The 14,434-nt window shown below is 41.3% G+C and overlaps 1 protein-coding gene across 4 annotated transcripts in view; it reads left to right on the top strand.

Moving 5' to 3' along the window:
* The first annotated feature begins 1,430 nt into the window (after positions 1–1,430).
* STRN (striatin) overlaps positions 1,431–14,434 on the top strand; it is a 95,670-nt gene continuing 82,666 nt past the window's right edge. For 2 of the 4 annotated variants that reach the window (XM_045447152.1, XM_045447155.1), the window contains exon 1: positions 1,528–1,956. In XM_045447152.1, coding sequence (XP_045303108.1) covers positions 1,723–1,956 — 234 coding nt within the window. In that variant the 5' untranslated portion in view covers positions 1,528–1,722. Of the gene's footprint in view, positions 1,957–14,434 lie in introns of all 4 variants that reach the window. The other 2 variants (XM_045447154.1, XM_045447153.1) reach the window with 2 other exon arrangements.

Here is a 14,434-nt window from a genome sequence, read left to right on the forward strand (position 1 = left end):
TAACAGCCAAACTAATTTATGACACAGGGAATTTGGCCAAGCCTGGATCACACTTTTATTATAATAAAGAATGAATTCATGAAGCAGAAACATTCAATAAATGAGAAAAGAGAGCTTGCCATCTTTATTTGCAACCAGGGCAGATACAGTGTGTTTCCTGTCTTTTCCACAAGCAGCCATGGGAAGGGAAGGGTTGGGGGAGGACAGGAACAGGATGTCCTTCCCTGACATGTCACCAGGCAGCTTAAATCTTTACATTTTTTTTCCATGGCCATCAGTCTGATATCCCGGAAATCCATCCCACAAAAGAAAAGAATTACAGATAACTCGTTATGGGGACAAGATAAGTGCTTCATTTCATTTTCATTTGTTAAAGTTTTTTCAGGCGCCTTCCTTTCATTATTGTTGTAGTGTGACTTTATAGTGACATATTTTCAGGGACTTCGGAGGAAAGGATTTGGAGGAACACTTGAGAGGACTTTGACGTGCTTTTGAAGGCTAATATTGCTGCGGGTTTGCAGGTGAACCGTGGAAGAAACTGGGACCGGGACAAGTGAAAAGGGAGAAGTGCCTGGATACCTAAGACAGTTCTAGGGAAGAGAAAGGGACTTTGTTCCTTCAGGTGGTGTTGATTTAAGGCACTGTGAGAATTGATTATATACTTGCCAATCTCCCTTTGATGACAGGAACTGTGTCATTTATCTTTATGTCCCCAGCGACAGAAATAACTGACAATCAAATATTTGTTGAGTTGAACTGAGTAAAAACTGCGCGGGAAAAGGTAGAAAAAAAGGACACTGAAATAACACCCTTGGATATCTGAAACGTCTACAGGACTTACTACTGCAAGATTTACTGCAGGAGAAAGGGACATCAGCGGAGCAGTGTTTCAGATGAAGTGCCAACAATCCAGAATGTAGAAGCTGAAAAGGGCTGGTCCAGGAGAGAGAGGTGATCAGAGTTCCTTATAAGTGAAAACTGATCAGGCAACAGGTTTGAATCCGTAAGGGAGAAAAAAAAAGGGGGGGGGGGGGGAGGAGCGATAGTGATAAGCAGATTGCCAGAACTTGAGGAGTGTCTGGGGCCAGAGAAACACTTAAGTTGGAGCCAAAGGGAGAGGGTTAGATTCAACTAGCTGGAGCCGTCCAGGAGCCGGACCTCCGAACCTCGCTTTGAGCATGTTTCTTAGCACAACCACCAGGAAGCCCTGAAAGATGTGCTGCTCGGACTGGTATCTTGGCGCGATAACTTCCGTGTGTGTGTATGTGTGTGTATGTGCAACAGGGCGCGCCGCCCGAGAACTTCCGCGTGCGAGGGGGGCACTGGCGCGCAGCCCGCTCGCGCCCGACCGGCGGGTGAGGAAACCCGCGCTCCCGGCCCAGTCGGCCCCCACCGCCGCGGGCAGGGGCGGGCAGGGGCGGGCCGGGGGCGGAGCTGCGGCCGCGCCCGAGTCTCTCGCAGCCCCACAGGCCGCCGCGACCGCGCTTGCCGCCGCCCCGCCCCGCGACTACAATTCCCAGCAAGCCCTGGGCCGCCCGCGCGCCGCAGTTGACCCATTTCCCGGCCCGTCCCGGGCTCGGCCGGCCCCCGCGCCCAGGCGGCTGCTCCCTGCTGACTGGGGTGTGGGCGGGGAGCGGCGGAGGCAGGAGGAGGCGCTGCTGGCCGCCGCCGTTGCCTCCGCTGCTGGGCTCCTGGGCAGCTCCCGGGGTTTCTGCGGCCGCCATGGACGAGCAGGCGGGTCCCGGCGTCTTCTTCAGCAACAACCACCCGGGCGCCGGCGGTGCCAAGGGTCTCGGGCCTCTGGCGGAGGCTGCCGCGGCCGGCGACGGGGCGGCTGCGGCGGGGGCGGCGCGAGCCCAATACAGCCTCCCTGGGATCCTGCACTTCCTGCAGCACGAGTGGGCCCGCTTCGAGGTGGAGAGAGCCCAGTGGGAGGTGGAGCGGGCGGAGCTGCAGGTAAAGACCCTCCCGGCCTGGCCCTCTTCATCCCGCCTCTTCGGTCCCCTCCGCCCCGCCCAGGACCCTTCCCCCCTCTCCCCCTTCGGCCCCCCTCGTCCCCTCCCCCTTTGCTCCCGCCCATCCCACTCAGAAACCGCATCTCTTTCCCCCCTTCACCTTTGCCTTTCCCTGACCCCGCTGCCTTGACCTAGGTTCCCACTCCAGCCCCTGATGCGTTGTTTACCCTCCTCGTTCCTTTTCGTCTGCTCCTTCACACTCTTAACTCAGTCTCATTTCAACTCTCTTGCCGTCCCACATTTTAGGTCGTCCCTTTCAGTTAACTAATTGGGCTGACAGTAGTTTTGAGAGACGTCTAGCAAATCATCCTCTGCCCTAGTGAGTCCCATCCTAGGTCTAGAGATGTTCCCTGCGAAAGGTATTGGTAGTTGGCTCCTGTCTCTCTGAAAGGGAGGTGACCAAAGCAGACAACCGAAGTTGTGTGCGTGGGGCCTTGACTTTAGGCAAGAAGCTGATGTTGGGCTAAAGTATTATGAGGGATATCAACTCCTTTTTGATGTATGTAAATGTTTCTTCTCTTTTGCTCTTCCTCCACCTACCCCCCCCCCCCCCCCCACCTCCGCGTTTCTTTTAGGTATTTCAGATCATGAAGAACCTAGATGATCACCGTCAGGTGATGGTTCGGAGATGGTTTCCTATTCTCAGAATCTGAAACTTCCCAAGGGTTAATTTTATGCCCAGTGTTTTGTGAGATTGCCTTGTACTTTGAAAGGAACTAAAAGGGACTTTAAAGTTGGTTACATTTCCTTGCATAATCTGCAAGATAAAGCATATCCAGGAAGGAGCTGTTGTGGGCTCTTAGAAGAAAGTGAGGCTGATACCTTACAGGCCATTCTGAATTGCTAAGTGTGTTTCCGAAGCTGATCTTAAAACTTCCAAGGCACACACCAATTTCACAAGGAACTCGAAGAACTGAGTGGCTGTGCCTTTCTGTTTTACTGGCTAATCTTGTACACTTCTGAAATCTGAGTATAGTTTTGGTTGGTGAAACACTTGAAGTTAAAATGCTACCCAGCGTGTCACTTTTTTTGGTAACGGGTATTTTCTTTGGCACTTAAAAAAAGAAAAGAAGGAATCTGTTACATAGAAAATCATGTGCTGGAGCAGGGTGCTTTGGCCTAGTGGAAGTGGCTATGGAAAGAGGGAGTAGACAGCGTTTTAGTACCAGCTGTGCTTACTGCTGGCTGTGACCTTGAGGAAATCCTTTAACCTCTGTGAACTTCAGGTTCATCATTTATTTATTCAGTACTTTATTGAGTGCCAGCTGTGTGCCTCGAGGGCCTGGGATGAACACAACTGACAGAGCTTCGGCCCTCATAGAGCTTACGTTTTAGTCGGCAGGCAAAGAAGCAGCAAATGTAAGTACATAATATACCGAACCATAATGGCACCTTGGATGAGGAAAATAAATCAGGTACAGAAATAGAATGTGATAGGGACAGCTATTTTATTTGTTTATTTTTTTTATTAAGGTTGTTTACTTATTTTGAGAGAGCGAGTGAGCAGGGGAGGGGCAGAGAGAGAGAGAGAGAGAATCCCGTCAGCGCGGAGCCCGATCTGGGGTTCGAACTCACAAACTGAGATCGTGAGAATCCCAAGTCAGCACTGAGCCCCATCTGGGGTTCGAACTCACAGACTGTGAGATCATGACCTGAGCTGAAGCCAAGAGTCAGATGCTTAACTGATTGAGCACCCAGGCTCCCCGCGGCTTTTTTATTTTAGATGGGGTGGGTGAGGAAGGCCTCTGGGAGGAGTTGAGTGAAGCGAGGCAGTGACCTATAGTTTCTAAAATTTCTTCTCATTCTTTATTTCCACAGTTCTATGTTTGTATTCTTTGGCAACTTTTTTTTTTTTTATGTCTGCCGTTATGTACTTTAGTATCTAGTCTGTTGGTATTTGTAACTTTTCTCAAAATGAATCTGACCATGTTTGTATAGTGATAAGCAGACTTGAATGCTTCATTTAAATTTATTAGTAATTCACTTTATTAAACAGTGCATTCCATAAATGAAATTGTGGATTTCAGACTTCAAGGAAGTGTTAAAGGCAGGCTTTAGCGTTAACGTTGTTCGGGTGTGGAGAATGATTTTTTTTTGTGGCTGCTTAAATTTTAATTTCCAGTTTAGGGAAGGTGAGTCACACTAATTTGGTCAAAAACAAACAAGATAATAACTCTTCCCTTTTTACTTGTGGAGGTTCGGGAGTTTGCAGTTCATCTTACCCTTGTCCTGTCTCCCAGTTCTCCCCTTCCACCCCTCCATTTCAACTTTTCAATTTACCTATAATTGTAGTCACTCTTCAGTTTTACACATACACGCGCACACATGCTATTTCTGGGATTTTTAATGGCAAATGTTAAAGCTCAGGTAGGTTTCCAATTGGTGCTCCTCACAGTGAAAGCACTACATTTTTACAGTATCTTTTCGTTTGTGCTTACACTAAATTAAGCATCCAGGGAGGAACTTTAAAAATGTGTCATATTTTCCAAATAGAACAAATAACATACTTTTTGGGAAGAGAGTTTGTGGGAATCTCACAACTGAAAACATATTTTTAAAATAATTTCTTTTTATCAACATCATTAAATGTGAACATACCCCTTCATTTTTCTTTTGCTATTTAAATTTTTCTAGAAGAAATCGGAAGTCAGAGAATGAGTGGTGATGAAATTTGGATTAATTGATGTCCTCTCTTTGGTTTTTAGATCTCTTCTCAAGTCATTAACACCGAAGTCAACAAAAATACCTTTAAGATTAAGTCTAATTTGTCCCTTCAGGAACCTGTTAGTCTTGCTCTTTCAGATTGTCAGGACAGAGTTGTGCAAGGCAATCCAAGCTGTCACCTACCTGGTCTGCCTTTACCACTTCCTCCCTTCTTCAGGTCTTGGGAGGAAGGAACCAGTTATACTGTGCTGTAAACTTGTCATTTTCCCCTCCTTGCCCATCTGAGTTAATGTAGAATTCTCTCTCTCTTTTTAAAAAAATTTTTTTAATGTTTGTTTATTTTTGAGAGAGAGAGACAGAACGGGAGCAGGGGAGAGGCAGAGAGAGAGGGAGACACAGAATCTGAAGCAGGCTCCCCAGGCTCTGTCAGCACAGTGTCCGATGTGGGGCTCGAACCCATGGACCATGAGATCATGACCTGAGCCGAAGTCAGATGCTCAACCAACCGAGCCACCCAGGTATCCCTAGAATTCTCTTTATTTTTGATAATCCCCCTCCTGCCTCACTACCACCATTCAGATGAGAATAGGCAGTTCATGGGAAAAGAATGGTTAGGGTTATTACTGAGCTTTATAGTTGTGAAAGGAATTGGAGTTGGAATACTAATCATAACAATCGAGGGAAATTTCTTTATGTGAGACATTGAGCTAGATGACCTTCAAGAAGTATGCAGTCTAGTTGGAGTGATAGACAAGAAAGATGTAGAAAAATCAGTGTTTATCATTGTGGGGGCTTAGATTTTCTTAGAATAGCACAAAAGAGAGCTAAGCAGTGAATGGGGAGAATAGCAAGAAGAAAGAACTTAATGAAGTAATGAGAACCTATTTGAAAATTACTGACTTAATAGAAAGCAGGCATGTAAATACAAAACAAAAACTATTGGCCCTATATTTTGGGGGATGTGTGTAGTAGGGAAGGCTGTTATTTACCTGGAAATGTTAGAATTGTATGAAAAAGGTGATATGATTGAGTAGCTTAGGGCATGTGGCATAGAGACTGGAGTATTTATTAATCTGGATTTTGGCATTATTGATTCATATTTTCAGTCAACAAATGTTATTCACCCATTTTATGCCAGCTCCTGTTCTAGGCACTGGAGAAACAAGATGGTTAAAATAGATCCTACAGGCAGACAATAATGAATACTTACATACATAAAATGTTAGGTGGTAGTAAGCACCACAGTCATGTGGTTGGTATAAGGGGGATATGGAGTGCTTGGTGGGGTGGAGTGGGGAAGAAAGGCTTACCTGATGAGATGCCATTTGAGCAAGACCTGAAAAGGTGAAATTAAGGAGGGGGTGTTCTGGGAGGGCAGAGAGAACAGTAGGGGGGAAAGGAGCATGCTTGGAATGTTGGAGGAATAATGAGGCACATGTGGCTAGAGTAGAGGAGAAGAATGGAAGAAATGCCATACTGGGTCTTGCCCATTGTAAGGATTTTAGATTGTACCTCAGCCAGTTGGGTGACAGTTGAAATGTTTTGAGTAAAGGAACAGCATCGCAAGGGTTTAGAATGCACTTGGAGGGAAGACAATGGTAAGAGAGTCATGGAGTCCAGTTAATAATCCAGGCTGGAGGTGAACTAAGCTGGTAGTGATGAGATATGTGAATGTCTATTTTGATACGTATTCCAAATCTAATGGATTCTGAATGCATTTTTTTCTTTTTTTTTTTTTTTAATTTTTTTTTTTTCAACGTTTATTTATTTTTGGGACAGAGAGAGACAGAGCATGAACAGGGGAGGGGCAGAGAGAGAGGGAGACACAGAATCGGAAACAGGCTCCAGGCTCTGAGCCATCAGCCCAGAGCCCGACGCGGGGCTCGAACTCACGGACCGCGAGATCGTGACCAGGCTGAAGTCGGACGCTTAACCGACTGCGCCACCCAGGCGCCCCTCTGAATGCATTTTTGAAGGTAGAACCAACAAGATGTGCTGAAGGATAGGATGTGACGTTTGAGGAAAAAGGAGTCAAGTATGACTCAAAATTATTTTTTGTCACTTTAGTTCAGTATTTCTTAGCTTTAGCTCAACCTTAGAATAATCTGGGGGAACTTTTAAAAATCTTCATTTCCTGTGCTCTACCCCAGACCAGTTTAATCAGAATTTTAGGATTTAGTGCCCCTGGTATTAGTGTTTTTTTGAGCTCCCTCAAGGGAGCACGGATTGAGAACCACTGCTTTAGTTGTTTGTTTCTGATTTTACATGAATTGTTTGGACACATCTGTTAGTATTCCAGATATGGATGGCTTTTTATAGAATTGGGATATAATTTTTGTTACGTTTCTATTATTCTTTCTGATGATAGCTAGCATTTTATTTTTAGCCAGTAGAATATTATAATTTGATTCACCTCCCTCTGACTGAAAGAGATAATGATAGAGTAATTTCTGAGCTGGAATGAACTTTGGAAAAAATCAGCTGCAACCTTCTTCCGCAGGTAAAGTGAGGCCCACAGAGAGGTTGAATGACCGAGAATGAAACAGGTTTTTGTACAGACTGTCACTTAAGTCTCCAGACACCTGTACAGTTTTTTCCAAGCCCTTAAATTCATTATCTTGCTTGATCCTTAGACCCTTCTGAGATAATCAGTCACACTAATGCTTACTTATCATTTTTCTTTTTATTTAAAACAACAGACCTGGAGATTTTACTCTGTTCCACTGTTTTCTAGCTTATTTTATTGTCTACATTTAATATTTTTTTCTGGACTTTGTGTTCTGAGTTTCATTATGATGTTTCAGGGTATATATTTCTTTTTATTTTATTTGTGACTTTGTTAGGCTCTTTGAAAAATCTACATGATCCTCAATCATTATCTCTTTAGATTTCTGCAAAATCATCAGTCACTATCTCTTTATATTTCTGCTTTATCCCATTCTCTTTTCTTTAATCTTTAGGTCTCTGATTACATGTATTTTAGACCTTCTTTATCTGTTTATTCTGACTTATTTGCAGTCCATTAATTTTCTCTTCAGTTGAACTTAATCTTTTAAAGCCATCTGATAAGTTTCTAATTTTAATTATTACTGAAGTTCAGTTTGGTTGCATTTTAAATCTGCTGGATTTTTTCTTAATAATTTCCTGTTCCCTGAAGATATCTTCAAGTTTCTTTTTCTTTAAACCGAGTGAGTATAGTTGTTTTATAGGTGGTATATCTGTACTTCCTCTGCATGAAGTCTTGGAGATCTCTTTCTGTGGTCTCTTGTTTTTGCCGGTCCTTGTTCATGGTGACTTATTTCTTTGTATGCATAGTTATTTTTGTGTGCTGCTCACTGTCCTTGGAAAGGTGTTAAGACTAATCTGAGGTCTCAAATAAAGGTGTCTTCTTTAGAAGGTCTTTGCATTTGCTCTGATGGGTTTTTGGAGGCATTAGTAATCCAGAACCATTTTAAAACCAATTCATTGCTTGAGGTTTTGGACCACCCAGCTGATGTAAATTTTGGCCACAAATACGTTTGAGGACCAGCATCCTTCACCTTTGCCTTGAAGGAATATGCTACAGGGTCTTAGCTAAATGTGGGACATATCGCCTGTTAGACTTTTTACTCTGGATAGTCCTGGTCTTTAGTTTTTGCTCTTTGGGTCCTATAAGGCTGTCCAAACTTAAGGTTCAGATTTGTTCTGATTGGCTAGTACCTCTAGAGCAAAAGTGGCTTTTGTTCTCTTACCTTACTAGGTTCCCATTTTCCTTTCAATTTTGGCCAAATAATTCCTTACTTCTTATCAGCTTTGCCTTTTAAATATGTAAAAATATTTTGTCCAGAATATTTAACTGTTTTCAGTAGAAGAGTTAATTTGAGGCACTATTACTGAAAACTGAATTATCTTACTTTCAAAAATTGACAAATAAGAATGGCCCGGTAATTATCTGTAGAGAAATATAATTGATACTTTTTCTCTATTAAGAGATATCTTTATTTGACCCTAAACTTTATTTACTATCTAAGTTTACTTTTCTTTGAGTCCCAGTGGTGGGGGGGGAGACTACAACTTCTCTCCAAAATCTTGGTAAAATTAAAGCAGAATTTAAAACAAACAAACCAACCCCTTTATTAATCAGTCCTTGATTGGTGTTTGAAAGTCCAAATAATCTGGACTGATTTCCCTTTGTCAGCTTACTCTCTACTTGATGTCAGGCTTATTTTATTTTATTTTATTTTGTTTTATTTTAATTATTTTTACTTAAAAATTTTTTCAAAAATTTTTAGTGTTTATTTTTTTAGAGAGAGAGACAGAGCATGAGTGGGAGAGGGGCAGAGAGAGAGAGGGAGACAGAGTTTGAGGCAGACTCCAGGCTCTGAGCTGTCAGCACAAAGCCCAACGTGGGGCTCAAACCCACAAACCATGAGATCATGACCTCAGCCGAAGTCGGATGCTTAACCGACTGAGCCACCCAGGTGCCCCAGCATACTTTTTGATTTATGAATGTTATTAATGGATTCCAGGTTTCAATTCTGGGCCATTAGAAATAAACTTGCCCTTGGGATCTTTGGAGTTTCTTGCTTTAGTGGTCAATTTGACACAACAGTCTATTGTCATTGTCTCTTGCAGTGTGGCTGTTGAAAGTATGGGCCTTAGTTCCATCATTTCCAGTATATAATTTTTCTGGGCCCCATCTTTGTTTGTAAATATAGCCACCAAACAGAGTAGTTGTAATTTTAAAAAGATAGAATATGCAAAGTTTGTGACCTATAATAAATGTCCAATAAATGGTTTGCTTTTGCTGGTTGAGATTTCTGTGGAGAGAATGCTTTTAACTGTTTATTTATTTATTTATTTACTTATTTGGTATTCTTTATTTAAATTAAACTTTAGGAGCCAAGAACTAGTTTAAGTGATGCATTTGGCATAGTAGCTACTTATGCCACTGTTAATAGTGACAATAAAAGTGACAGTTTAATAATACTGACAATAAACTGACAGTATCGGAAGTAAGGAGCAGGCTAGAGATGTAGTAGTAGATGATAAAGCTGGAAAGCATTGAGGACTGGAGATAGGAACAGAGGAACTTTGCAGTTCAGGAGAGAAACCTGAGGCAGGAGAAGAAGCTAAGGAAGGGGGTAGAAGAAAAGAGACAGAGAGGAAAGAGAGATGGGGAGAGCAGAGAAAGGAGGAGGAAACTGTACACATGAACCTGTTGTTAATTCCTAGAGTATGTATTGTCTGTAGTCTTCATCTTAGCACATGTAACTGTAGAATTCTAGGGCTGACAGGGATGCGCGTGCGCACGTCCCCTCTCTTTGCCCTGCATAGCTCGACTCCCAATTTTCTATTCCCTTCATTAGACTAAGAATATTTTACCTCCTGTAGGACCTTAGAACTTGCGTAGTCTCATCCCTTGTTTTGTTTTTTTTTTGGTGTGGTTTACAAAAGTGTTGTTTATTTTTTTTTTCTACTTAATTTTATTTATTTATTTTTTAAAATTTGCATCCAAATTAGTTAGCATATAGTGCAACAATGATTTCAGGAGTAGATTCCTTAGTGCCCCTTACCCATTTAGCCCATCCCCCCTCCCACAACCCCTCCCATAACCCTCAGTTTGTTCTCCATATTTATGAGTCTCTTCTGTTTTGTCCCCCTCCCTGTTTTTATATTATTTTTGTTTCCCTTCCCTTAGGTTCATCTGTTTTGTCTCTTAAAGTCCTCATATGAGTGAAGTCATATGATTTTTGTCTTTCTCCGATGGACTAATTTCACTTAGCATAATAGCCTCCAGTTCCATCCATGTAGTTGCAAATGGCAAGATTTCATTCTTTTTGATTGCCGAGTGATACTCCATTGAATATATATACCACATCTTCTTTATCCATTCATCCATCGATGGACATTTGGGCTCTTTCCATACTTTGGCTATTGTTGATAGTGTTGCTATAAACATGGGGATGCATGTATCCCTTCGGAACAGCACACCTGTATCCCATGGATAAATGCCTAGTAGTGCAATTGCTGGGTCGTAGGGTAGTTCTATTTTTAGTTTTTTGAGGACCCTCCATACTGTTTTCCAGAGTGGCTGCACCAGCTTGCATTCCCATCTCATCTCTTGTTGTATCAGTTAGGGCCACAGAGAGAATAAGTAAATGGTCCTTGATCACTCTGAATTGGTGGGTATTGACTTTAGAACCCTCGAGTCCTACTACCCAAGCCCAGGCATTGTTCTCCATACATCATCTCCTTTTATTGGTCCCTTACCCTGTGTAGCTGCTTCTGATCTGAAGTAGCCAAGTGAGTTACAATATTTAGATGATTAAGTATGCTTTGAGTAGCTGTCATAATGTAAATTCTTATATATTTCAAACTTCAAGCAGAACAACTTAGTGAAATGATTGCATTTTAAGGGGCTCAGGAAAGTTTTCAACGATTTGTGTTCCTCAAAGGTGTTTAACAATGTGTTACTCTAGTTTCTTCGAATCGTTTTATTTTTGTGTAGAGAATACTGATGTAAAATGTTTATTTCTTTAAAAAAGTCTGCAAATTCGGATCTTTTCCAGCTTGTTCTGAGGGTAGCCTAGTTATGTTGTGTGTGTGTGTGTCTGTGTGTGTGTATGTGTATATCTATATATACATACATAAATATACTAACTGTGCTATATACACGCACATATATGTATATACCAACTACATATGCTATACTATATATACTAAATATTATATTAAAATATATATACATGTATATTTTATACATATTTTATACATATATATGTATGTATATTTTAATATAGTTAGTGTTTATTGATCGTATATCACCTTTTGTGTAGTGCTTTGGTTATTAGGTTATTCTCAGCCCATCTGTTTTACATATGCTGTTTGAACAGAATAATAATGTCAACCATGTATTTGCTGTTATGCATTAAGGTATTTAAAGAAATAAAATCACTTTCTTTGGCAGACAGTGCTATTTAACTTTTATAACAAAAGTACCTTATCTAAATAAGATGATGGAATATTAGAAAATACTGATATGCAAGAAGGAAATTTTATTGTAGACTGGCTTAGAAGCAGTATGGCTCAAGGAAAAATGAGTAGTGTTCTCTTTTGTTTTATTTTTTTTTTTAACGTTTTATTTATTTTTGAGACAGGGAGAGACAGAGCATGAACGGGGGAGGGTCAGAGAGAGAGGGAGACACAGAATCTGAAACAGGCTCCAGGTTCTGAGCAGTCAGCACAGAGCCCGACGCGGAGCTCGAACTCACGGACAGTGAGATTGTGACCTGAGCTGAAGTCGGACGCTTAACTGACTGAGCCACCCAGGCGCCCCTGTTTTGTTTTGTTTTAGATAAGAACAGGAGAAGAATAAGGAGTAGAAGCCCTGGAATTAAGGGGAGCGCTGGGAAATGTTGAAGAAGGTTGGGTGGAATAGGTATTTTGGGTGTGGTGAATAGGTTCTTGGCATGACTGCACTACAGAGATCCAAGGAAAGGGCCGGGGGAGTGTTACACACAGGCTTCATTAGCACTCATTTACATATGACAGAAATTGGATCCAATACCAGCATATCTAGTTAGGAGAAATAAGTAAGATGTCAGATTCCATAAGGGTGATACCAATTTCACCTGATGGAAAATTACAGCCCAGTCTGGGACTTGCTCTCAGTTTTTTTGTTTGTATTTCCTAAATGAGAAGGTTCAGCAGTAAGCAAAGCCTAAATTATATGCACAACCAAAACCTGCTCCTGAGGAATGTGGATTCATGTAAAGCTAAAAGGGAACAAGGAGGAGCCTGGAGATCTGGGTCAGCACACTTATTGAACTTCAAAGAGTCCTTACTTGGGGAAGATGGTACCATGGTCCTAGTACTTTAGCTTTTGTTTCCTCTTCTTTCCCCTCCAACAATAATAACAGTTTTTATTGTTGTTGTTGATCCCTTACCATGTGCTAGGTACAGTGTAGAGCACTTTACACGTGTGATCGATTTTAATCTTTACAAAGCTCTTTGTGGTAGGTAATAATTATTCCCTAACTCATAGAAAAGATAAATAATTTGCCGTAAGAAAAGTTTGAGTGGTGGGACTGGGCATGGTAAATGGAAGGAAAAATATTTTGACACTTTTCTTGTTCTCATGCTTTTGAGTCAATGTATAGGGTTGGGATATTTTCACTCCCTTGTCTGCCTGGTGAATTTCTAATCCTCTTCCAAGTTTCATTTTACTGTCTTTGGGAAACCTCCAGACACAGTGAAGTTTCATGCTCCCCTAAGAGCTTGTATAAATAACAGAAACACCATCCTGATCAGTGGTTGGGCAGTTAATCTGGTTGAAATGATACCAAGTCATTTAAGTTAAAAATAATATAAACGCATAGTCATTTGTCACCGTAAGACCAAGCCCACCTGCCCTTCACTTTTTTTTTTTAAGAACACTGATTGGAGTTGTGTGTTGTCTTTCTTGAAAAAGCTACAATTACAATACATTGGTTATGATTCTGGTTTTGGTTTTCCTTGAGTAAAGTATACAGTACAGAATCCTCGATTTTTATGACTTTTCCCTAGTCTTTCACAGTTGTGTCACCCACACTTAATTTGATAGCAGGTCTCCTGCTTAGTAGGTCTCCTTTGCTGTGTTGTCTTCCCAAAGCATTCAGCTTAGTTTTTCTTTTCATACGTATGTTTTATTGGTTTATGTAATGTTTAATTGAATTATGTAATCAAAGCAACAAGTGCAATTGGCATAAACAGGTTTGGGAGGAAACCAGATTGACTCTTGGTGAGCTTATACAACTTGACTGAAAACGCAGTGTATGGGTGAATTATAAAGAATAGCATACTCTAGCTGTGAATACTTAATGTGCCCTGGGCGTTGGGCAGTGTTTTACCAAGGGACTGAAGAATACTGGTTAATCCAGAGGTTTGGTTAAGAGAGGATTAGTGTTGAGAACTTCTGTGTCTCAGTTATACCACCTGTCTCCTGCTTTGTGTGTTTGTTTCCTCACTAGGTTTTGAGTCACTTAAGGGTGTTTTAAGGTCTAGCAGTTACCGGCACATAGTAGCTGCTTACTAAATGGTTCTTGAATGAACGAATCATATATTAGACTACACTGTTACTGAATATGTATTAAATATATGTGTTTAAATATGTATATTATGTCTCTCAGCTAAATTGTCATAAGGGCGGTCCTGTGACTCAGACATCTTTGATATTTACAGCATTTGTCAATTTTGTGAGTGTACAATATATGCTGGCGTATATGGGAGCAGAGGGTCTGTCCCTCTTTCTGCTAGCTAGTTCTGTCTTATGACTTCCCTTGGAAAGGGCCTTTTAGAGCAAGTAGTGTCTGTATTCTGTTGTGTAGAGCATTGCCTGGGCCCTGCCAAGTCATTCTGACAGAGCTCATTTTTAGGGATGCCACTGGCTTCATAATTGCAGGTTGATGTTAGCTGCAGCAAATGGTGCTTGGGTTTTGGTAGTTGTGAGTGTAGGTTTGTTTTCTTTTCCCTTTGTGTGTTAAACACTGACTGCTAGGAAGTGTCTTTGGCATGGTGTCCTGAAAAGTCTTTACAATCAGCAGGGTCACATAACATTTTTTTCTTTTCTAAAATCCATGCGTTCAAATTTTATACACGTTCCTTATTCCTTCTAAATAGATAACGAATTATTTTTTTTCTGTGAAGATGAATCTTGCTTTAAATAAAATATGTAGTTTTCATTACTTTGTATTCTACTTTTCCAATTGTATTTATAATTGCATTATTAATATACT

Source organism: Leopardus geoffroyi, chromosome A3, assembly GCF_018350155.1.
Source record: "Leopardus geoffroyi isolate Oge1 chromosome A3, O.geoffroyi_Oge1_pat1.0, whole genome shotgun sequence".
Lineage (NCBI taxonomy): Eukaryota > Metazoa > Chordata > Mammalia > Carnivora > Felidae > Leopardus > Leopardus geoffroyi.